Below are 27,367 nucleotides of genomic sequence, written 5' to 3'. Positions count from 1 at the left end.
AAAGAGGGTCAAGTGATTTGCCTAATCTATACAACTATAAATCAGTTCAGAGGATCATACATTTAAAGATGGAAGGAACCTTTGAGATCATCTACTTAATTTTACAGATGAAGAAATAGGCCCAGAGACATGAAGCACAAAGTCACAATTTTGAATTTAAACTCATAATTTGCTTTTAGTCATAAATTGTTCTGGCTCTGAATCCAACCCCCTATCCACTATGGGAATAATTTTCTGTGTCTTCCTATATTCCAGAACTTTATAAGTCACAATAAACCTATCTTTCCTTGAACTCTAGCGGGGCCCTAAGAGGAAGAGAGAAGTTGGAGGGGTGGTTGGTCCAGTCATGATAGGAGAGGCTGGGATTTCATGAAAGTCATACAGGTAATTTAGAACAGATGTGCTTAAACACTTTTAATATTGCAGATTTTGCTAAATGATGGGTTTAATTTTTTATTAATTTATTTTTTGACATTCATTTTTTAAAAAGTTGAGTTCCAAATTCTCTTCCCCCATTCCCTCTCACATCCATTGAGAAGGTCATTGATATACATGAACTGATGCTGAGTGAAATGAGCAGGACCAGGAGATCATTATATACTTCAACAACAATACTATATGATGACCAGTTCTGATGGATCAGGCCATCCTCAGCAACGAGATCAACCAAAGCATTTCTAATGGAGCAGTAATGAGCTGAACTAGCTATGCCCAGAAAAAGAACTCTGGGAGATGACTAAAAACCATTACATTGAATTCCCAATCCCTATATTTATGCCCACCTGCATTTTTGATTTCCTTCACAAGCTAATTGTACAATATTTCAGAGTCTGATTCTTTTTCTACAGCAAAATAACGTTTTGGTCATGTATACTTATTGTGTATCTGATTTATATTTTAATATATTTAACATCTACTGGTCATCCTGCCATCTAGGGGAGGGGTGGGGTAAGAGGTGAAAAATTGGAACAAGAGGTTTGGCAATTGTTAATGCTGTAAAGTTACCCATGTATATATCCTGTAAATAAAAGGCTATTAAATAAAAAAAAAAAAAAAAGAGAAGGTCATTGATAAGAATCATGTTTAAATGCAAAAGATAATGGGAAAAATAATTATATTGAAATCTAGTTTTATATATATTCATATATAAAACTAGATTTCAATATAATTATATATATATATATATATATATATATATATGAATCTAGGTTTAGAACCCCAATTTAGTAAAATTTCCTTATTTTTATGGAACAACAACCCAAAGACTAGGGAGAGAAAATGATTTGCCCAAGCTTATGTATCTAGGCTGCTTTGGATTCAGCTGGAGTCTCTTGCACTGACAAGGTCTGGCATGGCATGTTGAGGAAACTCCAAGACCATCATGGAGGAGGATGTAATCTGGCTCCAACCACTTGCTTACCCAGCTTTTTCCCAAATTACTCTTATAACAGGGCATGGGGAGCACTGTCTTGCCTGCTTCTGACTGACCACGTATCCTAGCTTAGTCCCTTGGAATCTCAGAATGACCAAGTCCTGGATACCAGGCTCATGTGAAGGATTTGGGTACTTAAGAGAGGATGAAGCCATGTCTTTTTTGTCCCTTGAGCAGGAAGAGTAGGTGATTCACGGGATTTTTAAATGGCCAAGATCTGCCTCAGCCTCTGTCTTTCTTAGTCTTTTCAGGTAACATCATGCAGCTCTGGGACTTCTTTTGAGGGGTGATCTTTCCCATGTGGCAAGTAGGAAAAGGGGGCTCAGCCAGGTGACCTTGAATCTGAGCCTCTGCTATTTTTTGTTTCTGCCTGATCCTAAATGACTGAATATGATCTGGAGGTGAGACTTGGGGGTAGCTCTGGGAGTCTGTTGAGCTGGGGATCCTGGGTACACAGTCGATGCTGGCTGCGTGTTGTTCAAAGTCCCTCATAATTAGTCAGGAATGAACAACTTACAAGAAGAATCTAACATAATTGAAGGGGAAAAGCCTGAGCTGAGCCCTGCTCCCTTGCACCTCCCACTTCCCAAGCACCTACTAGTACCTTCCCCTTCAAAATTTCCTTCTTTTTATACGGAAGCCTCCTGTATGTACCTAATTATTTACATGTTCTTCCTTTTTAAAGCTTTTTAAAAGTATTTTGCAATACTTTGCATAATGTCGGACATATAGTAGGTACTTATGAATATTTATTGATTGGTTGGCTGACAGTAGAAATATAAAATGTCATTCCAGCAGTCTTGGCAAACGCGTTGAGTTTTGATGGCTTTAATTCCCAGTTTCCCCATGAATATAACAGCAGTGATTACTGAATTTTGCTTAGCTTATTTATGTTTTTCTGTCAATATAGGCTTGTTTTAATACGAGTGGTTTGACTTATCTGACTCTTTGTGGCCCCCTTTGAGATTTTCTTGGCAAAGATACTGCAGTGGTTGCTATTTCCTTCTCCGGTTCATTTGACAGATGAGGAAACTGAGAGCCAAAGGGTTAATTGACTTGTTTGGGTTCATGCAACTAAGAAGAATCAGAGGCTGTATTTAACTGATTCCAGGGCCAATCCTCTGTGTATTGTGTCATCGAGCTGCCCTCAATATGTGTTAGAAAAGGCCTTTTTGGTTTAAGCATTTTTGTGTCTGTATATGTAAAAAATAAATTCTTTCCCTCTGCCTGATTTATGCAATTAATATTATTATTATTATTATTCTCTCTCTAGCTGACCTGGTGTACATGTCTCTCTGTGTAAAAGATAAGCAGATGAAAAAATACAACACAATGTGTGTTAGGGCTTTCTAATGATTGGGAAGAATAAGAAATCCATCCCATAAGAAGTCACCTGAGCTGAACCTTGAAGGAATCAAGAATCCCAAGATGCAGAAGTGAGTAAGGAAGTCATTTCAGGGAGCTGGGATGGCCTGGGACAACCTAGAGGTGGAGTGTGCAAGATTGAGTCAGGGAGAGTAGAAAATTACTCTCCCTTTTGTGGAGGATACAGGAATAGGGATTTAAGGAGCAAAAAATGTTTTTTTATTAAAGCTTTTTATTTTTAAAACATATGCATGGAGGGAGCAAAAAATTTTAAGAAAAAGAATCTGATCCTTTTTTTGGGTGGTCAGGCCCCACGTTAGACTGAATCTGGTAACCACATGTGTGGATCCTCAGCAGAAAGGGCTAAGGAAGAGGGTATAATGCACCAGCTCTCTCGAGTCTCACTATTGGTTTTCATTTTTAAACTTTCCTTCACATATTTTTTTTTATTTTATTTCATTTTTTTCTCCTCCCCCCCTCATATATTCAAACCAAACTGATCTATTTACTACTCCCTGACTCAACCTTGCATGCCCTACTTCTGGGTTATCCCAGACCATTCCCTTTCCCTGGAACTACCTTCTTTCTCATTTCTATATCTTGATATTCTTGATTACTTCAAAGTTCAGCTCAGATGTCACCTTTTATGGGCAGAATTTCTCACTTTTGCTAATTGTTAGACAGCCCTGGCACATACTGCGTATTTTCATCTGTTTATCTGTTAATTTTCACAGCCACATACACCTAATCACCCACCGGGAAGATTCTCCTGTTTAGTTTTTGACCCTCCCTTCCTTTATCACCTGACTAGGTGGCCGTCATCCTTCGGAGAAACTGGGTCCTGTACTGCTGCAGGGAGGATGAGGGCAGTAGCCTCACGAACCACTTGTGATGTCACCTCAGTTATAAGGTCTTGCTTGTACTCTAGTGTTTGTATTTTGAAAATCCTACTTTGAATTGGATGTCAAACAATTCAAACCAGTGCTGGGCAGTGGAAAACTACAATGTAAGTTCTTCTAGGGGATGTTCTGTCCCCAGCACCCCTAAAAGTACAGGGTGTGAAGCAGACACTTAAATGATGATTATTGAATTGAACTGAAAGAAAGTTAGAGTCAAGGGGCTATTCAAGGCATGGAAGTAATTGAAGAATTGAAACTGAAAGATCTGGATTCTAATCTCAACCTAGGGTAATAACTCACTGTATGATTTGCAAGTTAGTGCCCCTATGTGGATCTCCCTTTCCTCCTCTATAAAATGAGAGAGTCGGATTGGATGGTGTCTCATGTTCTTAGTTTTAATATTTATGGGAAACATGAGAAAGGAGGGAAATGGAGTGGAAGGAAAGGAAGGAAAGAGGGAGAAAAGGAGAAGGGAAAAAGAGAGATAGAGGGTGAGACAGAAACAGAAACAGAGACAGAGAGAAGAAAAAGGAGAGAAAAGAAGAAAAAAGAAAGAAAAGAGAAAAAAGAAGATGAAAGAAAAGACAAATAGAGAGGCAGAAACAAATTCAGAGAAAGAAATAGGAGGAGAAGAAAAAAGAAAGAAAAGAAAAAGAAGAGAGGTGTGAGAGAGGGCAAGAGAGATACAGAGAAAGAGAAAGAGAAGAAGAAGATAGAGAGAGAAGGAAAAGAAGAGACATACAGAGAGCCAGAGAGAGAAGTAGAACAAGAAACAGAGAAAGAAGAGAGAAAAGGAGAAAGAGAAGAAAGAAATAAAAAGAAGAGGAAGAAGAGAGAAACAAAAAGAGAAAAATATAGAGAAACAGAGACACAGAGAAAAAGACAGACATAAGGGGAGAGAGAGAGAGAGAGAGAGAGAGAGAGAGAGAGAGAGAGAGAGAGAGAGAGAGAATAGAGAAACACAGGGACAGAAAGACAGATAGAGGCACACACAGATAGAGAGGGAAGAAGGGAGAGAGGAAAAGAACAAAGAGAGACAGAGAGACAGAGAGACAGAGACAGAGACAGAGACCCATACAGAGAGCACAGAAATAACAGTTTTAACTGAGTTAGCTCTTTGGGATATCAAATTGCTTTATCAAAATCATCTCACTTGATCTTCACCACAACTCTGTGAAGGGGACAGAGCCCCAGATGAATAAACCCCATTTGACAGATGAAGAAATTGAGATTCAGAGAAAAGTGATTTTTTGGCAGGGTCCTGCGGCCAAATAAACAGCAGAGGCAAGATTCAAAGCCTTAACTCGGGAGATTTCCTCACTGCTTCCTCTTGGAACAGAGATAATAAAATGACAATAATTCCCATTCATGCCTCACTTTTAAGTTTTACAAAGCACTCCTCACCCCCTTCCCTGGGGGACAGACAGGTAAATTCTTGGTCCCCACAAGCCCAGAGGGCCTGTGTCCCCTTGTTGGCTCATGCCATTACTTCTGTGCCAGGAAGAGAGTAGGAAGGAGGGTTGACAGAAGGGGGAATAAAAAGCAGGTTAAGGAGAGAGCAGACGCCAAAGGTCCCCACTATTGAATGAGCACCTTTGGTTCATCCCAAGGCTGGACTGCCTCAGGAAGGGGGGAGAGTAAAAAGAGGGAGGATGTTGGGCTCTAGAGCCTCAGGACAGGGGTGGGGGCAGACTAGTTATCCCAGGTAAGGATTGGAGGGAGGCGAGTCCTTCCCTGTTGTGAGAGGATCCCCCCTCCCACAGTCATACCCACTGTCCCCTCCTCACCCTGGAAGGCCACGGCCTGGACAGAGAGTGTGAAGGGGTCGTAGTAGCTGTACAAGCCTTTCTTCCAGACCACAGACATGACGTGTCCCGAGGACAGGACTTCCACCACCGGCTCCTGGCGACTGCAGCCATAGTGTCTGAGGAGAGATGGGTAGGGTAGAGTTATACCTGGAGAGAAGTCAAGGGACTATCTCTGGAGCCAGAGAGCCTCCGTTCAAATATGGCGCCCAATATCGAACCATTGGCAAGCTACTATTCCCTGAGCCTCAGTGAAAATGAAAAATCAAGGCTATGAGGTCTTTTCCAGGTCTCAGATGCCATGTTCTAATGATCTATGGCTCAGCTTTTCCACTCTAGAAGCTGACAACCAAAGCGGATAGAAAACCAAGGACCCCAGAAGATCTCACCCTCCAAGACTCCTCACCCCAGTCTTGTTCTGGGCTGCAGCAGAAAGAGATAATGCTGGGGTTCCCTAGAAGGCCCTCCCTCCCTCCCCCCTGTCTTGTGGCTTTTTGGTTTCCCACCTAAGTGTCAGAATACCCCTAACTTACCCCTTCTGTCTCCCTCCCCCATTCAAACCCACCTTTCCTTTAGCTGACAGCAAACTAATTCATAACAAGGTTTAAATAACTGACAACTCACAAATGTGTTGCCTGTCCTAGAAATGGATATAATTGGTTAATGGGTTAAGAGAGAACTTGAATGGTGGAAATTCTGGCACTGTGACCCTTGGGTAGAGAGAGTACCATTGGCCCCCTAATGATGCCAGATACCCGATGGACAGCTTATTTAGATCAACAAGGACGGTAGAATCATAAAATTTAGAGTTTGAAGGGACTTTGAAGGTCATTTGGTGAAAATCCCTTCATTTCACAGATGGACCTAGAGGAAGGGACATGACTTTCTTAAAGTCACACAAGTAATAAGTAAGAGAAAGTATTCAAATTTAGGTAATTTCTCCAGTACAATTTCTATAGCAGCACACTCCGATTCCTGACCATTGGACCACCTCCTAATTCTGCTAATTTTGCCTGGGAGATGGAATTATGGTAGAACATGGCAGCGTAACATTCTTTGGATAAATGTTCGCATAGAAATGTATCACAGAATATTAGAATATCCAATGCCTGGACTAGTGCACGAGCCTGGGTTCTTCCTGCCTCAAATCTCTCCTATTCCAGAGATATTTCCTGGTTCCTTTTGTATCTCCAGAATAGGGTACAGTGACCAGTACATAGCAGGCACTTAATAAATGCTTATTTATTGAATTGATTCAATGACTGAATATAGGATAGAACATTGAAGGTGAGAATTTGAAGAGACCTTAGGATACAAGATGCTAGAACACAGACTCTTCGAATATAAAAGGTGAAATACAGGAGGGATCTTAGGAATTACTCTGGCTCTTAGATTCCTTCAAGATTCATTTGAATCCCACCTTCTACAAATAGATATTTCCTGGTTCCTTTTGTGTCCTCAGAACGTGGTGCAATGACTGATAGTAGGCACTTAATAAATGCTTATTGACTGAATATAGGATAGAATATTAAATGTGAGAGTTTGAAGGGACCTTAGAACACAAGATGCTAGAACACAGACTCTTAGAATATAAAATGTGAAATACAGGAGGAGTTTTAGGGATTATCTACTCTATTCCCTTCATTTGAGAAATGAGAAAACTGTAGTCCAGAGAGGGAAAGGCCATACAGAGATTTGTCATGAACTGGGACATACTAAGACATGACCCTCATTTTCAACTGTCTCTGGCCCATTGGATTATCCTTCTGCTCATACCTCGTCCTTCCCTGAGGTCACAGAAGAGGGTGACTTACGAGGTGATGAGACGGCTCTCAAGGGGTCCAGCAACATCATACATGGCCAGCCGGTCCCGACACTCAGCCAGCATCCACTCCAGGCGAAGTTTGATCATGTGGCCCTCGGGACCCTGCAGGTGCCACAGGCAGCTAGAGGCGATGTGATCGGGGCCCTTGAGCCGCACTATCTGGCCTTCACTGATGTAGTTGTAGCGATAGCACCCTGGAAAGGGGAGATAGAACCCCTGGCCCCTGTTAGTCCTAAAGAGATTTGTGGGGAATCGAGACCCGCAGGATCCTTGCTCAAGTATAAGGAAGGGAGATGGGGAGGGCATGGTGGAGAGCAGGGATCGGGGATGTGGTTAGTTCCTGGGCCAAGAAAGTGCCAGGTTAGACCTCCCAATTCCTTGACCACTTTCTGGAGTCCTCATCTCTCTGCTGCTGGTCTCATTCACTTCCTCCTCCCTTTGTCCTCCTCATCCTTTCCACAACCTCCTTTCACTTCTTGCCCCTCAAGGCCAATTTGATTCCCTTCCTTTGCTGCATGGAAAAGCACCGATCACCACACATGCACATGCACACATCCCCGGCTGGTGCACAAGGCAAGATGGCTAACTGTCCTGTCCAGCTCTTCCTTCTCTCTAACTTGGGTGGCTATTAGTCCTCAGGGAGTTTAGGAAACTGCATCAACCCACATGAGGTGAGGGCAGGGTCTCTTGAACTGCTTGGATTCTCCACAGCCCTGGATTGTACTTAAGTGTTTATATTTTTTAAAAACCTTACTCTCTACTGTACATCAAACAGTTTCTACCCAGTACAGTAAAGTAGAAAGCATGCTGGGAGGGGATCTGGTTTCAGATCCTGCCGCTGACATTTACTAGCTGAGTAATCATGAACAAATACTCCACCTCCCAGAATCTCAGTTTCCTCTTCTGTAAAATAGTCACAATAATATTTACCTTCTTCACAGGGCTGTTGTGTGGAGTGCTTTGCAAGTCTTAAAGTACTATAGGAATGATTTCTAATTGTCATTCTTTGTAGGAGAGTAATACAGTTTTTATTTTATTATCTTGTGGTATAAAAATAAGTCTTAGTCTTTGCTACCTGAAAAAGATAAGTTGTTTTGTTTTTTTTAATTTAAAAAGGAAAAAATTTAAGCCATGTTTGCTTGAACTGCAGGGTTGTAAGGCAGATGTAATCTAACTCACTTTGTACTCATTAGCCCTTGGAAAGAATCAGCACTAATCTTGCCACCTCCCCTTGAGGGCTCCTCATCTCTCTCTCTCTCTCTCTCTCTCTCTCTCTCTCTCTCTCTCTCTCTCTCATTCTCTCTCTCTCTCTCTGTCTCTCTCTCTGTCTCTCTGTCTCTCTCTCTCTCTGTCTCTCTGTCTCTCTCTCACACACACACACACACCCACACACCCACACACCCACACACCCACACACACACACACCCACACACAGAAAGAAAAGTGGCAGTAAAAAGCCAGTAGGCCCATGCTCCTTCTCATATACCCGTTTCTGGAAGAAGGGGGTGGATGTTTACATTACTAAGAGAACACACCCTTACTCTACCGTGTGTGGAGTCCGTAGCATGAGCTTACACACATTATTGTGGGTTGAATTGTTTACACAAGGGGGATGTGTGCATGTATGTGTGTTCCCATCCACCCATACCCCCACCCCCAAACCCACATTCACACCCCCACACTATATACCACAGAGGTTGGTTCCTTGCAAATATCAACAATCTGGCCTTCATTCCACCCCCAAGCTTACAGAGGGACTTTTGATAATAGAAGTGAGAAGAGGTGAGGGTAGGAAGGAGAAGAAAGAGAAGGAGGAGAAAGAGAAAAAGAAGGAGAAGGAAGAAGAAGACAAAGAAGGAAGAAAAGGAGGAGGAAGAGAGGAATAAGGAGAAGGAAAAGGAAAAGAAGGAGGAGGAGGAGGAGGAGAAGGAGGAGGGGGAGAAGGAGGAGGAGCGAAAGGAGAAGAAGAAGGAAGAGGAGGAGGAGAAGAGGAAGAAGAAGGAGGAGGAGGAGGAAGAGGAAGAGAAGAAGGAGGAGAAAGAGGAGGAGGAAGAGAAGAAGAAAGAGGAGAAAAAGAAGAGAAGAAGAAGAAAAGGAGAACAAAAAGAAGAAAAAGAAAAACAAGAAGAAAAAAAGAAGAAGAAAAGAAGGAAGAGGAGGAGAAAGAGAAGGAGAAGGAAGAAGAGGAAATAAACAACTTGGAAAGTTTTGTACCCAACAGGCACACACACACACACACACACACACACACACCCCTCTATTGCATACAACTCATAAATTCATGACATGCACACACGTGAACTGCATCTCAATGTTCATTAAGTTTCTTACACTGGCACTACCCGAGAGCATGTCCCTCCTACATACCCAATGAGTCTTGTGCCCTTCCCTACCTCTCCTTACTCCTCAGAAGCCCATCCAAGCAAAATAAAGAAACTCAAAAAGCAAAGGGAGACAAAAGTTGCCTACCCAGTGTAGAATTCAGCAAAACTATGTCTTTCACACTGGTCTCTGTTGAAAAGGAACAAATGAAGAAATGAATAGAAACAAAAATCAAAGAAATGAAATCAAATGAAATTCCCAGAGCAACTATACCTGGAGCCCAATGTGTGTATATGGGGGCAGGGATCCTGATCCTTCTTCTCCTTCTGACTTGCCCTCTTTTTGCCCTTTCTTATCATTATTATCTTATGCCCTTCTTCCTTATCAAGTTGCTCTCCTGTTCTGGACTTACAAAATCACATTCCTTCTCAAGAAAAGGTCTGGACTAGGGATTAGATGAAGGAGGAGACGTTTTTCTTTATTATTGACAGAGAATTGAGTCTGGAGTTAGGAAAATTTGGGTTGAAATATTGCTTCTGTTACTTAGAGGCTGTGTTGCCCTGGACAAGTCACTTTATTTCTCAGGACCATAAGGAAAATCTCCAAAGCTATAAGGTAGAGAATAGCTGAAAATAGGTGATGGTTTGCATCCGTGGAGAGATTTTTCTTCAGGGGTAGAGAGAGAGTGAGAAAGAGAGAGGGAGGGAGGGAGAGATGGAGGGAGACAGAGAGAGAGAAAGAGAGAGAGAAGGAGGAAGGAAGGGAGAGAGAATTGGACTTTAAATCTGCTATTTGCTACCTGTGTGACTTTGGGCAAATCACTCTTCATCTCTCTGTGACTCAGTTTCTTCATTTGTAAAAAAAGGAGGTGGGTTTAAAGTATAGGATTTATAGTTTAGAGCTCATCAGATAGATTCAGACCCATGCATGGAGAAACTATGGTTCCTTTCAACTTAATGATCTTAAAAGAAAAATAAATTTCTTAACAATTAGAGCTATTGAAAATAAACACACACAAATAAAAACTGCAATATAGAGGACTTTAGACAGAGGCTGAATGGTCTCTTCCTAGAGATGGGCAGAAGGGATTCCTATTCATGTAGGACTCAGGCAGGATAATTTCTGGAGTCCTCTCCTGCTCTTGGATTCTATGACTCATTGACCTAATAGAGGCTCTCAAGAGGCACTTGCAGGATCATTTGGGCTAATCTATTTTCACCCTCCTCATTTAGTCAATGAGAATTTAATGCTTTGCTCAAGGATTTCCTAGAATTTTCATAAGGACGGATGCTGAATTCTACCTAATCCAAATGATATCTTCCTCGGTGTCTAGCCTGATCCTCTGAAATAGTAGGAGTTTAATAAAATATTTGTTGATTGAATGAATAAATGAGTCCATGTAACTTTTCAGTCCAATCCAATATTTATTGTATCTACTATGTGCAGACTACTGTGCTAGGTACCAAAGGAGGTACAGGACAAAGAGGATACTCGGAAAGCTGCCCTAGTTCCTCTCTCTATGAATGTAGATGTTATTTTCTGTCCATCATCTCAGATATTCTCTTTTCTCCCCAGTTGTTCTCTTATTACTTTTCCTTAGTCAACTTTATTCTGTTATATGGGGGAGAGGAAGACTACCCTCCCTCCCTCCCAAATCCCTCCAGTCTTTCAGCACATTCTGATTATACTGACCCAGAAGAACAAGACCCCCAGGGTCCAGCTCATACTCTTCCTGGCCAGGGGTCCCACTTGTGTCATTGGCATTGGAAAGCAGCCGCTCCACCAGCACCTCCTTCACGGCATCTGGGGTTAGTATCTGACGGCGACTCTCGGGGATTTGGAGAATGAACCAGAAGAAGCAAGTCAGAGGCCCTTCCCTAAGGAGGAAGAAGTCAACAGTTCTCTGCTCCCCTTCCTCTTAATTGTCTAGGATGTTAGGAGGGGGTAATGAGACAATCCCTGGAAAAGGGCATAGTATGTGAAAATGTTCAAAGAGTGACAGATCCAGAGCTGAAAGGGACCTCAGAAAAGTTAATGTTGATATTGCTTTCAAATTCAGTACCTCTAAGACTTCTCCACTTTTTCTCTTTTTTGTGTGTGTATGTCTCAGTCCCCACATTTGTAAACTGGAGGGTAAGTTTGAATGTTACATAAGGTCCTTTATAGTCCTAATATCTCATATTCTAAAGTCTCTTCCAGAGTCTACATTCTATGTTCCAAATTTCCTCCTTATCATTCTATATGTTAAAGTCTTTCCAAGCTCTGACATTGCATATGGTCCTTCTTAGCTCTGATATTCCCTGTTCTAAGCTCTTTCCCTACTCTTATATTCCTTGTTCTAAAACCCCTCCCAGCCTTGATGTCCCCTGTTCTAAGCTCTCTCCCAGCTCTGACATCCCCTTTTCTAAGCTCCCTCCCAGCTCTGACGTCCCCTGTTCTAAGCTCCCTCCCAGCTCTGACATCCCCTGTTCTAAGCTCCCTCCCAGCTCTGACATCCCCTGTTCTAAAGTCTCTGATCTCTGGCATTTTAAAGTTCTTCGAATATATAGCACTCTCTGTTCTGAGGTCCTTCTAGCTGTAAAAGTTTCAATTTTTCAATTTGGGTGGTATGGGATTATGGAAACCCCAGGTTTTTTATATGTGTTTCTTAAATTAATTTGAATTGAATTGAAAAGAATCTTAGAAGTCACCTTGTGCAGATTTAAAAGAAAAAACACTCTCCAACATGTGCCCCAGGAGTGATCATTCAGCTGTGCACAAGGAGAGTGATGAGAAATTCACTGCTGGTTGATCCTGAACAAGAAAGGCTCTTTAATTACAGAACAGCCCTGATTATGGGGAAACTTATAATGAGCCAAAAATCCGCTTCCATATAATTTCCATCCTTCAGTTTTCATTTTACCCTCTGGGACCAAGATGAACACATCTAATCACCTTTTCATCCAACAGACCAATAGAGAAACTCTTTCCACCTAAGAGATATTTGGAGATTAAAGTTGCGTTGTTCCCCAGGGTTGACATCCTTCCTTCCATGATTCCTAGTTTGGGTATGATCCTAATTACCCTCCACCAGACACTTTTCAACTTGTCAACCTCCCTCCTAAAATTCATTATCCAGAAATGACTCTTCATCCTCCAGAGTTGGTCTGGGCAGGGCAGAGGACAGCAGGAATATCATCTTCCTCTCTCTGTACTTTCTACTTCTCTTGAAGCTCATGAGATCGCCCTCTTTGGGAATCTTGGGATCTAGTCCTTGCTCAGGTACTTAACTAGCCAATGAACAGGGATTTCAATTTAATTCAATTCAATAAACATTTTTAGGTGGTTGCTATGTGCCAGGCACAATATGGTACGTAGAAAGAGGGCTGAATTCAGAATTAGAGGACATGGGTTCAAATTCAGATTTCTACCAGTTCATAGCTATATTATCTTGAGTCAATCAATTAACCTCAATGGGGATTTCAGTTTCCTCATATGTATAATGATAGGGGCTGGCCCTTAATAGCTATAAATCTATAGTGTCATGAAAAGTTGTACTAATTGGCCTCCAAGCTGTGTTTCAGTTCTACATAAATCATCCTACAAACTGTGTTAGGTACTGGATTCAAAAGCAAAAAATAAATAAATAAATGAAACAACTGCAATTTCTGTCCTCAAAGAGTTTATATTCTACTGGGGGAAATGTATCTTCGGATAAGTAAATGCAAAGGGAGGGATTTTAAGTAAATCATTTAACCCTTCCCATCATTCTTTTCTCCTGCTGTCAAGGAGATTAGTCCTGGGCACAGGACGCTTTGTGCATCATGGACTCCTCTGGCCATCATTCTGGTGAAGTTTAAGGATCCTTCTCAAAATTATGTTTGGAAATGTATGCAAAAGAATTTAAAGGCACCAATTTTACTGAAATGTACTTATTCAATTTTTGTTTAAGTTCAGGATTCCAGTTTAAGAGCCTCTGCATTCTAAATAATATTTGAAACATCAAAAACTGGTTTATTTTTAGAGACTATCACTCATTAAGAAATAATGGGAAAAACTGGAAATGGGGTCAGAGAATGATGGTTCAAATCCCAGTTTGACTGCTTGCCATCTCAGTGATTTTGAATTGATCAATTAATTCCCAGGTTCCTCATTTGTAAAATGAAGACATTGAATTGACTGATCTTTGAGATCCTTTCCAGAACATTTATCGAGCCTATCTCGATACTATCTACAGGTTCTCCTATTACCTTCGATCTTCACAAACCTTATTAATTCAGTGAGATAGTTCTCTGAGCCCCGGAGGGCCATCATATGGCTTGAGAGACAGGTTAGAAAGCTTTATTATATAGATGATCTCTCTAGTTCCTCCCACTTTAATAGTTCCTGACCATATCTACCTAAAAGGATCTGGAGAGGAGGGGGTTCATGACTCACCCAAATGCATACACTGTGCTTGAGTTGTAGTATGGGGCCAGGCGGGTAGTAAAGATGAGGTCCCTAAGCTGGGAAGAGAAAGATCATTTGTCAATCCCTTCACACACACACCAACCCCATCCCTTACCTAGAGCTTTCTCCCATTGTCTGGCCACTGCCTGGATACACCTTTTCCCAGATGTGTGCTGGGAAATATTTAACAACCAGTTCTCAGATGGGGTGATTATATGCATGAGGCACTTTTAAGTTTAATTTACATTATTGATACTTTCTTAAGTCTAGACAACTAATAAAACAATCCATCAAGCCCTAACTTATTGGGTATAGGGATAAATTCTCACACAGAAAATTTAACAATCGCGATTCCAGCACAGCCCGTCACTGTTCCATTTTGTTCATCTCATGAAACCCTTCCTGATCCATCATTCCATGGGTGGTTCTCATTTCCCCAAATCTATGGATGAGCCAAACCCTCTCTTAGCATCCCCTCATTCATATATACCTTTGGAAGTACCATTAGATACCCTTGTGATTCTCATCTTCCTTCTAGATTAAAGACTACATCTCATCCCGTCTTCTCCTTCAACAGGGCTCTCTCCACAGACGGGGCGCTCAAATTGAATCACTGATTGTCATGACTTATCTGATTCCTTGCCAGCCTCTTCAAGATACCAGCCTTTCTAAATTGGGAACAACCCATTTCTCAGAATTATTATTATTACTTTCTCTAACTCTTTTTTCCCCCTGGGCAGTTCCTATAACTGAAACGTTAGTTTTTATCCCAGCTTCCTGTCCAGACCATACCACGGATCCATCAGCTCCCATCCAGCCCACCTCACAGAACCATCAGCTCTCACCCAAACTTTCCTCCCATTCAGCCTTTCCCTACCATCTTCTGGGCTTTGGCAGTTTCGCTGCGGAAGGCACTAGATTCCCGGCGGGAGAGATCCAAGTTAAAATGACGATTGAGCACCCGAAGACTGCCTGAATACAACTGGCTGACGGTCGCCTCTCTCTTGTATCCTGCTCATAAAAAAAATGAGCTGTGTTAGTTTGGCAGTGATGGGGAGAGAGGGCGCCTGGTGAAAGTGGTCAATAAGTCTGGAATACTTCCAGGGACAGCAAAAGTGCTGACCCCCAAAGTGGCCTCCTCCCTTGTAGTACGGCTTTAATTGTTCTGAGATCCCTTATTTCCAGACAGAATCTGCTTCCCTGTAACTATCACCCACAAACCCTAGTTTAAGCTGCTCCAATCCTTGACCTTCAGGGTTGACTTTCCCAGTTCTTCCCTCTCAAGCCCTGGCCAACAGATGGATAAAAGATCCTTAATTGTAATGACCCCTATGGCCGTTAGGGCTGAAAGTAAATGTGACCCTCCATGGGGAAAATTCCATTGGGAGGCACAAAGGGGAAAGGCTACCTGGGAGGGGGACCACCATCACAGAACCCGGGGACAGGTGTGAATTTCATGCTATCCATTCTATCAGAGAGGAAACACATCGCCCTAGAAATCGGCACCCTGAGGCAAAGCTCCATTTGCCATGTGTTGTCACCCCAATGTCTCGGGCTTCAGTTACCTAGGAAATACCAGAGCAGGATTCCACCTGCTGCCAACAGCAGCAGAGAGATCCACAGAGGGGCCAGGCGGATGTAAAGCCGTCCTTTTCTCTTGGGATCATCAATGGCTTTCACCTTCCCAACTCGACCCTGGCCTCTTTGCTTGGATCTTGGCTCCTCTGTGTCCCCTCCATATAACTGCCCTTGGACCGCCTGCTCATTGCCCCTCTGTTCTTCATCCTCCATCCCGGACTTCTGACAAAAGAGAAGAAGGAACATTTAGGGGGATGTAGGTTGACCAGCCCCAATAGTTCGAACATGTCAATGGAAGTCAGAGGATCTAGATTCAGATTCTGACTTTGATACTATCTGTGTGTCTATAGGTAATTTCATTTTTATATGACTCAGTTTCCTCATCTGTAAAATAATAATATCTGCAAGGACCTATTTCACAAACTGTGAGAATCAAGAATTTCTGACTCAGTCTAACATTTGTAGCCATCACCCTTGTGTTCATTCAACGTCAGCATTCAAGAACTCTGAAGCTCCCTTATCCCTTCTTTGTTGTCATTCCATCCCTCCCTCTCTGCCTTGAACCCCTGAACCCTGTCCTTCATTCAGACCGTAATCTCCAGGCCTCTCAGTTCTTTCCCAGGCCACCACGCTTGCCCTGGCCACGTCTTCCTCCTTTCCCCATCTAGATGCCTCCCATTAAACTCCACGGTCCTCATGTTTCTGAGTCTGGGTCCCCTTATCTTATGCCCAACTATCATTTCCACCATCTTGGTCATTCACGGCTAACCCAAACTGGTGAAAATCACGAATCTGGGCTAACTGCAAATTTGTTACATAACCTCAACTGAGTCCTCACCACAGCAAAGCAACCCCCTTACACCTGTTTAATCAGTACTCTTCTCTTCACTTATGACAGCTCTTCCAACATTTTTCATCCTTCCTCAGTGCCCTGGATAACTCTAATATTATAAGTGACACTTAAGTGTGCCTGATTATAAGCGGGGGGTCTTCTCCCCTTACCCTCAGAAAAATCATCCTTCAAGACTCACAAAACACTTTTTAAGACCATCATTACAGCAGCCCTGTGAAGAGGTACTCCTGGCATCTTAGTCCCCTTTTGAAAATGAGCAAACTGAAATTCTGGAGGGTTAACAATCCCACAACTGTCCAGCTGGCAAGTATGAGACTAACCCACCTTCCCCACTGGTAACTCTTAACCCCTCAGAGTTTCCCACAGGATCTATCCATTCGGTAAACATTTACTAAGCACCTACTATGTACCAGTCACTGTGCCAGATGTTGGAAATACAGAAACAAAACTGACTGGGAGGGAAAATTCTGTAGAAAAAACTTGGGTGGAAAGTTAGTCTATTGCACTGCTTCTTAAACTTTTTTGTCACCCTTTTTTATCTAAGAAATTTTTACATATATGGGTACAAAATAGATATGCAAATCAGACACTTACTGATAACAAATCATAATCTCCCTCCCCGATTTCTAGAAGCGGTTGTTAGGGAGATAAGGCCCTCCTCAAGCCTGTCCTAACAAGGACAGGAAAAGACAGAGATCAGACCTTGTAAAAATATACTATCTCGGCTTCTAGGCCTTTAAAGCTCAAGTGTGACAGTAATAGTTTCTCTTTTAATTATTCCTTTAAACTAATGCAGAGGGGAAATAGGACAATGATGCAGAATATGGTCAATTATAAAATGATACAGAATCCGTTTAATTTCTTCAACATACTATGCATGACATTCACATGTAAACATCCAGACATGCAATACATTTATATATACAGATACACATAATATACAGTGTCCATATACACATCCATACATCCATACATATACTCATGTGTATACATATGTAATAAATACATATACACATATACATAGGTATCTATAAATATATATACCTATATGTACACATAAACACCCAATACATATAATAGACATTTCTATATCTATAAATATATGCATAAGTATCCATCCATCCATCCATATATCATATATGCTCATATGTATACATATACACACATATACATAGGTATTTATAAATATATATACCTATATGTACATATAAACACCCAATACATATAATATATATCTCTCTATCTCTCTATCTATAGAGATATATCTATATATCTATATTTATATATCTATAAATATGTGCACAAATGCATCCATCCATTCATACATACATACACATATACTTACGTGCATACAGATATAATAAATACATATATACACACATATACATTTATCTACAAATATATACATACCTATATGAATACATATACACCTAATACACATAATAGACATTTCTATATCTATAAATGTATGCATACATATCCATCCATCCATCCATACACGTATACTCATGTGTGTATATATATATATATATAAAATACATATACATATATATGTATATATCTATATGTGTATATATATATATATACACCCAATACATATAACAGACATTTCTATATCTATAAATATATGCATATATCTCCATCCATCCATCCACATGTGTATATATAAAAAATACATATACATATATGTATAAATGTATATGTAGCTATATGTATATATATATACACCCAATACATATAATAGACATTTATACATTTATAAGTCATATATATAAATAACCAGATACTATGTACATACACATATGCACCTAATAGATATGATACATATCTATAGGGCCAGACTTGGGATCTCATTGGTGCAGGGACAATCCAAGTGGGATATTTCCCTCCTGATGCAGATAGACGCGTTCTTTGCAATTTATGTTCTTAGTTGCTTAGAACACTGAGAGGTTCAATAATTTGCCCGGGGTCACACAGCCCACGGGCATCAGAGTTGGGACTTTTACTCGATTCTTCCTGGCTCCCAATTCAGGATGGGACACTGAAATCTCATGCATGCATGTGTGCATACATGTACACATACACGTGTGTGCAGGTCCTGTGTAAATTCTGATGATTGATCCATCCCCATCCTAGGACCTCCCCCCCATACACTCTTATTTGTCCCCCCTCTCCCCCACAGTTGACAGAGAGTTAATAGCTTGGGGGAAAGGCTGATTCGACATTGGAGGACCTGACTCTGCCACTTACTATCTTTGTAGCTCTTGGGTCACTCAATCCTCCCAAGCTCCGTTTCTTGTCTCTGAAATGAGGGGCTTGGAGGGAGATAGTTTTAGGATCCCACCCCGTCCCCTCGGGCACTTGGGCGAGGGCTCTGTGCCCAGTAGATTCAGGCCAGTGAGGGAGAAGAGGTCTAAACCACTAATTTCCCCAGCTGGCCTGCCTTGGGGTGAACAGCAGGATGCAGGCAAGCCTCTGATGAAATGAATGGGGGATCTGGGAATTGCTGGTCGAGTGGGCTGGGCCACCCCACCCCTTCTCCCAGAGGTGACCTTTGGTATCCATATCTCTGACAGGATCAGTAAAATGGATGGGACAGAACCACTCCCTGTCCCCAAATCCAGAGCTCACCTAATGTGAGGCAAGAACTCTGGACTGCAAACCAGGAGAATGGCTGTCCATCCCCGGCTTCCTTTGTCATCCCGGACCGAGTCCCAGACCCGGAAGAGGTCTCGGGGACCCTCTAGTCCAGCCAGCCCTTTTTCACATGGGGAAACTGAGGTCTGGGAAAGTTTGATGATTCATATAGATAGCAAGTCAGGCTCTCTCTGAACTCAGGTTTTTACTGTACCCCTTTCTCTCTCTTTCCTCATCCGACAAGTGAGGGGTCTGGGCTACACCAGCAATTCTTCCCCTGAGCTCCCTGGGAAGACTTCAGGGGGTCTGGGAATGTGCATGGAGAAAACCACATCGGTCTTTATTTTAGTAGAACTGATTTCCTTTGTAAAACCGCATTTTATTTTATGTCTTTAAATACATTATTCTGAAGGGTCCCAGAGGTTTCACCAGAAGGACCGCCAAGGGTCCAGGACATAACTAAACAGTGCAGGAGTCCTGGGTGCACTCCCAGGGAGGTTCTAAGCGGTCTTTCTCTGCGTCTGTCCCTCCCCCACTCATCCTAGTCGCTCTTCCCTCCTCAGTATCTTGGGTCAGATTTCTCCGAGAACACTCATTTACCAAGGCCACTTCTCTCCTTCCCACTTTCTCTTCCCCTTTCCCCAACGTCCCCCAGCCTCTTCTCCCTTTCTGCTTCTCCGTGGTCATTTCAGGGCACCGTCCTCTGGGTCTGGGGTCCCAGCAGACGTCGGATCATGAGAGGGCACTGCCATCCCGCTCCCCTAGAAGAAGACACTGAAAGCTACAGGGCCTGGCTTCCCCTCTACCCACACTGAGTCTGAGAAGGAAGGGAGAGCGTTTCCAGAGAATCTGACTTACCTTTGTAAGCCACAGGTAAGGCAGGGCCAGAATGCAGGCCGCAGGAGGCCCTGTTTGTCCAGGCTCAAGGTCTCTCCCCCTGCTTCCCCCCTTCCGGGCCCCAGATCAATGACCGGACTCCATGGCCTCTTGCTCCGGCCCTTGTCCCCACTGGCCCAGGGCCCCTGGCTCCATCTCGCCCAGCACCTCCAGCTCCCTTTGCCAGTCCCGGCCACCCAGAGACTATTGTGCTTCTCCAGGGTTGGGGGGGGGACCCCAGTGGGCTGGGATCAACTTGCTGATGCTGTAAACAGCTGGGGAAGGAAGCCAGCCCCCGCCCCTGCCCTCCATGGGCACCCCGGGGAAGCAGGTGCAGGGAGATTGAAGTTCTCCCTCAAGGGAGCCTCAGTTGCCTAGTGACGTCCTTGAGTTCTTAGTTACATCTGCTGTTCCCAGGTCCCCGTTAGGAGTTTGAGGTGGGGCTAAAGGTGCGCAGTGTGCAGATGGACGGGCAAAGGGGGCGAGGTGATGGGGCGGGCCTTGCCGGCCTGTTTCACACACGTGCATGTGGCCCAGCAGGGATGACCTAGGAAAATACTCTACCCTCCGGCCTGATCCGGCTCCCCAGGAGCTGGGGTCTAAAAAGAAACATGAGAAATCCGACCTGAGAGATGGAGAAGGCAGACACAAGAGAGTGAATTTTGGCACCGGTGTTATTCCATTGGGCATCAGACTTTTTATATATATATATTTAACTCAACAATATTTTATTTCCCCCAATTTCATGTAAAGTTACTTTCAATATTCATTTTTGTTAGATCTTGCGTTCCAATTTTTTTTCTCCCTCTCTTTTTTCTGCCCCCTTGCCCAAGACAGCAAACAATCTGATAGAGGCTGTCCATGTACATAATTGGAGTTTTTCTAATCCAAGGTCTGTGACCCCCAGCCAGAGCTGATGAATTTAGCATTGTGTGTGTGTGTGTGTGTGTGTGTGTGTGTGTGTGTGTGTTCTAGGCTATGTGCATCCATGTGCCTGCTGAAAATATCCTCAGGTCCATGTATGTAGAGTTCTTGTAGATGGATGATTATGAGAGACATCTTGAGACAACTAACCTTGGACTTGGACCCCAGAGAGTCCAGACACTCCTATGCCTGACTGTCTTTCTGGTTAAGACTTCCTCACCTGTAAAATGGGTTTGCCAGTTTCTTCAGAGCAGAGTATTATCATAGGGAGAATGCTATGTAAGTAGGAGTTCTTTAGGCAGCATTTTTAATCTTTGTGATGTTATTTGAGAGGTAGGTATGCTGGGTAGGATTATCCTCTTTTATAGCAAATGAAAATCAGGTTCAGAGAGAAGTGACTTATTCAAGGTGACATACTTACCAAGTGGGGACTCAAGTACAAGGCAGAAGTTTTTCCACTACTCTACATTGACCTTTCTTTTTCTTTTTTTTTTTTATTAAAGCTTTTTATTTTCAAAACACATGCATAATTTTCAACACTTACCCTTGCAAAGCCTTGTGTTCCAATTTTTCTCCCTCCCTTCCCCCCATCCCTCCCCCAAATGGCAAGCAAGCCAATATACATTTGAGCATGTGCAATTCTTCTATACATATTTCCACAATTATTGTGCTGCACAAGAAAAATCAGATCCAAAAAGAAAAAAAAATGAGAAAGAAAACAAAATAAAACAAACCACAACAAAAAGACTGAGAATGTGTAGTTCCCATGGTTCTCTCTGTGGGTATAAATGGCTCTCATCATCACAAGACCATTGGAACTGTCCTGAATCATCTCATTGTTGAAGAGCCACGGTCATCAGGATTGATCATCATATAGTATAGTTGTTAAAGTATATAATCATCTCCTGGGACTGCTCATTTCAGCATCAGTTCCTGTAAACCTCTCTAGGCTTCTCTGAAATCATCCTGTTGGTCGTTTCTTACAGAACAATAATATTCCATAATATTCATATACCATAATTTATTCAGCCATTCTCCAGTTGATGGGCATTCACTTGGTTTCCAGTTTCTGGCCACTACAAACAGGGTGGCTACAAAGATTGTTGCACATATAGATCCTTTTCCCTCCTTTAAGATTTCTTTGGGATATAAGCCCAGTAGTAAGTAACACTGCTGGATCAAACAGTATGCAGAGTCCTTTGAGCATAGTTCCCAATCACTCTCCAGAATGGTTGTTGTCTGATGATTAGACAATAACTCCTTGGAAGAACTTGGATAATTCACATCTCTTTAGGTTTCCACTTTCTCATCTGCAAAGTGAGGGAAGTGAACAACATGATCTCTAGGTTAGCCTCACTGACATACATTGACTAGTTCTCCAATGGTTCAAGGATATTGGTAGGAGTCTTAGTTACTCCAATTGATTACCATTGACAGTAGGTCCTGGGTGTGTAAAGGGCCTGGAGGGGAAAAGTGGCTGGGGTTTATTTTAGCATCTGTCCTGTTCAGCTCCAGCTTCCAGCTTTATCCTTAGCACCCTTGAAGAGCATCCCAGCCCTACAGGACTCTGGGGTTCTCACTATCATAGTTTTTATCCTTCCCTTAGAAGTAACTCTTCCTCCTTCCCCTCCTCAAAGAAGACCACTGAGTCCTTCATTCATTCCAACCCTCACCTAGAATGGACCTTGGCTTTCCACCCCCATCAGATCCTTCATCACCTTAGTAACGTTGTTGTCCTTACCCCTATGGAGTCGGCCCTTCCTCAAATTGCCCTGGGCACTACTAGTCCACCCCCATTATATGTTACTATATTACAGCCCCTCCCCACATTATTGCTTTAGAGAGAACCTTGGATCCTTCATTTGCCTTGGAGAAGATGTGTAAGAGTCCTGTACTCTCAGGCTCATAGATCCAGAGCTAAGAGGGACCTCAGAGGCCATGGAGACTTTTACTTAAGTGAGGAAGATGCGAGACTTGATTTAGAGGACCATTAATGGTCCTTCCATTTGACAGATCAGATCATTAAGGGAAGTTAGGGGTCTTGCCTAAGGTCACAGGTGGGGCTCTATGTCATCTAGTTTGACTTCAGGACCTCTTGTCTTTTCCACTGCACTCCTCAAACTCATCAAAACAACCCCTCCCTTCCCCATCAAGGATGATTGTTAGTCCTTTCCTCCACCTATTCCCAAAGGGACAACCCCTCCCCATGGGGACAACCCCTCTCCATAGGGACAACCCCTACCTGAAGGTAGAAAGGAAGTAGGTGGTGGGTGAAACTAAGAAGAGATGTCTGGGTCTTTGCCCTGTGAGTACTTTGCAGAGAGTGGGGGTGGGAAGCAGCAGTAGCAGAGTCTAGCTGGGGGTTGCAAGCAGAGGCTCCAGACCCTTCTTCTCTCAATCTCCCCCCAAAGGTCCTCGGATGCATTTGGGGGGTTGTGGCTTTATGGAGAGAGTCAATAGAATAGAATAGAGTTTGAAGAGAAAGTCACAAAGAACCAATGTACTTTATGCAATCACTTCCCTCTGCAAACAGGCCAGGGAGCTCTGGGTTCTGGATTTTCAGCCAAGAGCTCAGGTGACCACATATGTCTCAACCTTCTGCTAAGAGTACAGAGAGGTAGTGAGCCATTGACCCCTCTCCTTTCCTTATCGATCGACAGCCAAATGACCAGGAAGTCAGGGTTTAAAGGAATAAATTTAAATTCCTTGTATTTCCTGGACTCATTGGCAGGCAGTTTAGAAAAGCCTATGGACTTCTTGGAATCCTGCTATTTAATAAATAAAATAAAATACATAGGATTACAAAGGCAAAAATTTTTATTAAATTAGAATTATCAAAATATATTTAAAACAAAAACAGATTTGTGAAATCCAGGAAAAGACTCCTTATTGTTTATTTTTTTTTTTTTAACTAAAAATGTTGCCAAACTTGCAATCAAACCAAAATGTCAAGAGATTCTTGTATCCAGAGCCAGGAAGGACCTCAGTTTCTCCAAATGTAAAGTAAAGAGGTACTGAAGGTCCCTCAGATCCCTAAACTTAGGTTTTTATGAATTTCCTTATTTTACAAAAGAGGAACCAAAGCTTAGGAAAGAGGGAATTTGTTCAAGGTTGCACAGGTACTATGCTGGGGAAAGGGATTTGAACCCAAACCTCACACCTCTCAGTCTAGCCTCATATACTCTGCCTTCTTTCTAAAAGTCCTGCAGAATAAACATGAATTCACCAGACATTTTGATTGTGTAAAAGCTTCTGGTATAGGCAGGAGGAAGTCTCCTCCCCATTCCAATAAACCTATTTCTAGCTCCTCAGGGTAAAAAAAGATCTCTAAGGATGGACTGAGAACTGGTGAAAGTGTCAGTTGGGCTCCCAGAGGTGTAGACTGCTCTGACTGCTCTGTAATGAGAGACTGGAATGTCCCCGCCCTCAGGTGGTTCCCTCGGGCAGTGAAAGCTCTGGGAAGACAGAAGAGTGATCAACATTGGCTCCAGATCTGGGATTCTGAGCTTCTGTCCTGGCTCTGACCCTGGTGTGCCTCAGGAACTCAGGGAAAACACGCAACCATTCTGATTTCCTCCTCAGTATAATGACAGATTTGGATGGTCAGCCCAGCTCTAATCTGAGGATCCTCCCAACTCTGACATCCCCTGTTCTAAGCTCCCTCCCAGCTCTGACAGCCCCTGTTCTAAGCCCCCTCCCAGTTCTGACATCCCCTGTTCTAAGGCCCCTCCCAGCTCTGACATCCCCTGTTCTAAGCCCCCTCCCAGCTCTGACATCCCCTGTTCTAAGGTCCCTCCCAGCCCTGACATCCCATGTTTTAAGGCCCCTCCCAGCTCTGACATCCCCTGTTCTAAGCCCCCTCCCAGCCCTGACATCCCATGTTTTAAGGCTCCTCTCAGCTCTGGCATATTGGGTAAAGAGAAGAATATAATACAAGGCAGGTTCATTTTTTACCCCAGCTGAGGAGAACTTAAATGAAAAACCCTTGGAATGTGTTTTTTTTTTTGTTGTTGTTCTCCTCAACAAATACTTCAAGAACATCTCCTTTGTGTAGGTCGCCATTTGAGATATTGAGAAAAATGGAAATATGTAAATCAAAATTCCTATTCTTAGGAGTTAATATTTGAAGTACTTAATAAATGCTTCCTTCTTCCTCCTCTTCCCTGTCCATTTTTCCTTCCCTTCTTGCCTTCCTTCTTTCCTTCCTTTCTTCTTTCCTTCTTTTCTTCCTTTCTTCTTTCCTTCCTTCCTTCTTTCCTTCCTTTCTTCCTCCCTCCCTCCCTCCCTTCCCTTCCTTCCTTCTTTCATTCCTTCCTTTCTTTCTTTTTTCCCTCCTTTCTTCTTTCTCCTGCTTTTCTTCCTCCTCTTCTCCCTTCTTCCTATTTTGTTTTCACCCTTTATAATGGTTTCATAAAGAACTAGTCCAAAGACAAGTCATCATTTGATGATTACCTTTATATAGCCAATATTCTCAGTAATGTTTTGTCCTCACAGCATGGCTTTGCATTATTGCTGTTGTAACTAATATTTATTCCCAATTTCATAAGCACAAGACTTTAGACTTTAGACCATGTAGTCTGATAATTTTATCTGAAGATGAAGAAACTAAGGCCCAGAGAGGTCAATTCCATACCACCAGTAAGAAGGCAGAACTCAAACTGAGGTTTAGTCATTTCCAATGCCATCTCAAGGATGAAGGAGGTAAAAGGTGTTATATGCCCCCCCCCAAAAAAAAACACAATCAAAGATAGTTATAAGATAAGGAAGTTTCACCTTCAACAAAAAAAGTGGGCTGGTCTGGATGGCCATTTCCAGCTCTAAATATTAGGATGTTGTAAATGGGTATAAGAATGGCACATCATGCTGTGGAAGTATCCAGCAGGGAGAAATCATGTCTAGAAAAAATGAGGGTTAATTAGATCCTGGAAAGCTTCAATGAGGAAGTGTCTTTTGTCTTGGGCTTTCAAGGAGAGAGAGGATGATGATAGATTGACATGGGATGGAGAGCATTCTAGGTGGAGAAGAAGGAAGAACCACGTACAGAGGCAACAATTTGTGTGTGGTCAGAGGATGGCAAGTTATAGGCGTGTAGAGAGTATTGGGTATTAATGGAAAGAAAAGGGAAATGAAAGGTCTTAAAAATGCAATCAGGGGTAATTGACATTAGGACTGAGAAGTCAGATACTGATGCTGGAAACTCAAAAAAGGTTGACCAGGAACAGCTGGTAAAAAAGAGGGAGACTCCAAATCTGTCGGCTAGTGTTTAGACCAGCATGCTCTACTGAAGTGGTTGACTATCTTACAAGGAAGGAAAGGCTACTATATGGCTCTGGGGGAGGGGCTTGAGCTTCTCTTACAAGGCAGATTTCTCTATGTTGGGTGAATATTCTTGCAAATGTGTTCTGTGCTATCCATGCTTGAAGTTGTCTGAGGTCATGGGCACAGAGATCAATGAAGTATCCTTCAAGCCATGTTGACTCTGTGATGGTAACGTCTCCCTTGACAAACCTTCTGATTCACACTCTTTTCTTTAAACTACATCTAGGTTAGATGTCTTAAAATACTGGCAGCCAGATTTTTGTGGAACCCTAACATTAAGGAACTTTGAATACTTTGAAAACTTTGAATTTGCTAAATAATTCAGCAAACAATGGAGAACTAAATAAGAATTCTCTTATCAATGGAACAGAGCTATATTTATCTATGAGATCATAGGGAAGTTAAAGGTAGAAGGGGTCTTAGGATCAATAAAAACAGTTATATCGGTAGTAAATGGCATTTCCCAGTATTTGATCCTGTGTCTCCTGGCTTCAAATCCAGTGCTCGAACCAGTATAGACACTGCCTTAAATAATGAGATATTTCATCATCATCTTCATCCATCTCTCTACAACTTTTGCCTTTTCAATGGTATACCTGGGATCACAGATTTAGCTATGGTGGGAGTCCCAGGGGCATCTGTTCCTACCCTTCACTTTATAGATAAGGAAAATGAAGCCCAAGGAATTGCCCAAGTCACATGAGCAATATGGTGTGTAGGTCAGTCCTAAGGATGACTATAGAGCCCATGGACTAGATCTCAAACTAGCAGCAGATAGCGCAAGTTATGCCATTAGTAGGGGAGGGGAGAAGGTCACGGAAGTGGGGTGGGGTAGATGATGGGGTTTTTAGCTCTTGGCTAAATAGGCTAGGTGGTATGTTTTAGAGTTGGGGGAACCTCTTAAAGTTCTTTCAAGGATATGTCACAGACTCTCAGAGGGAGACAGCTCATCCCTTGTCTAAAAGTCAGTTTTGGTACCTAGAAAATGAGATATGGGCTCGGCATTTGCTGACAAACCAAGACTTGGTATTTCTCTGAAAATCTTTGTGGGATGTTTGACACCATCTCTGTGGTAAAAAAAGGGGCTGTCTTGATGAAACTAAT

General features: G+C 42.5%; 1 protein-coding gene across 1 annotated transcript in view; it reads right to left on the bottom strand.

Moving 5' to 3' along the window:
• The window catches only part of TMPRSS6 (transmembrane serine protease 6), a 52,994-nt gene extending 32,534 nt beyond the window's left edge, over nt 1–20,460 (bottom strand). The window contains exons 1-8 of the mRNA XM_023504469.2: nt 20,003–20,460; nt 15,642–15,876; nt 14,954–15,087; nt 14,065–14,132; nt 11,341–11,525; nt 9,796–9,837; nt 7,316–7,520; nt 5,484–5,620 (exon numbers count right to left, since the gene is read on the bottom strand). Coding sequence (XP_023360237.1) covers nt 5,484–5,620; nt 7,316–7,520; nt 9,796–9,837; nt 11,341–11,525; nt 14,065–14,132; nt 14,954–15,087; nt 15,642–15,867 — 997 coding nt within the window. The 5' untranslated portion in view covers nt 15,868–15,876; nt 20,003–20,460. The remainder of the gene's footprint in view (nt 1–5,483; nt 5,621–7,315; nt 7,521–9,795; nt 9,838–11,340; nt 11,526–14,064; nt 14,133–14,953; nt 15,088–15,641; nt 15,877–20,002) is intronic.
• Nucleotides 20,461–27,367: the final 6,907 nt, after the last annotated feature.

This window comes from Sarcophilus harrisii, chromosome 5 (assembly GCF_902635505.1).
Source record: "Sarcophilus harrisii chromosome 5, mSarHar1.11, whole genome shotgun sequence".
Taxonomy (NCBI): Eukaryota; Metazoa; Chordata; class Mammalia; order Dasyuromorphia; family Dasyuridae; genus Sarcophilus; species Sarcophilus harrisii.
The sequence above is the reverse complement of the archived record's forward strand: the minus strand, read 5'-3'. Positions and strand labels throughout refer to the sequence as shown.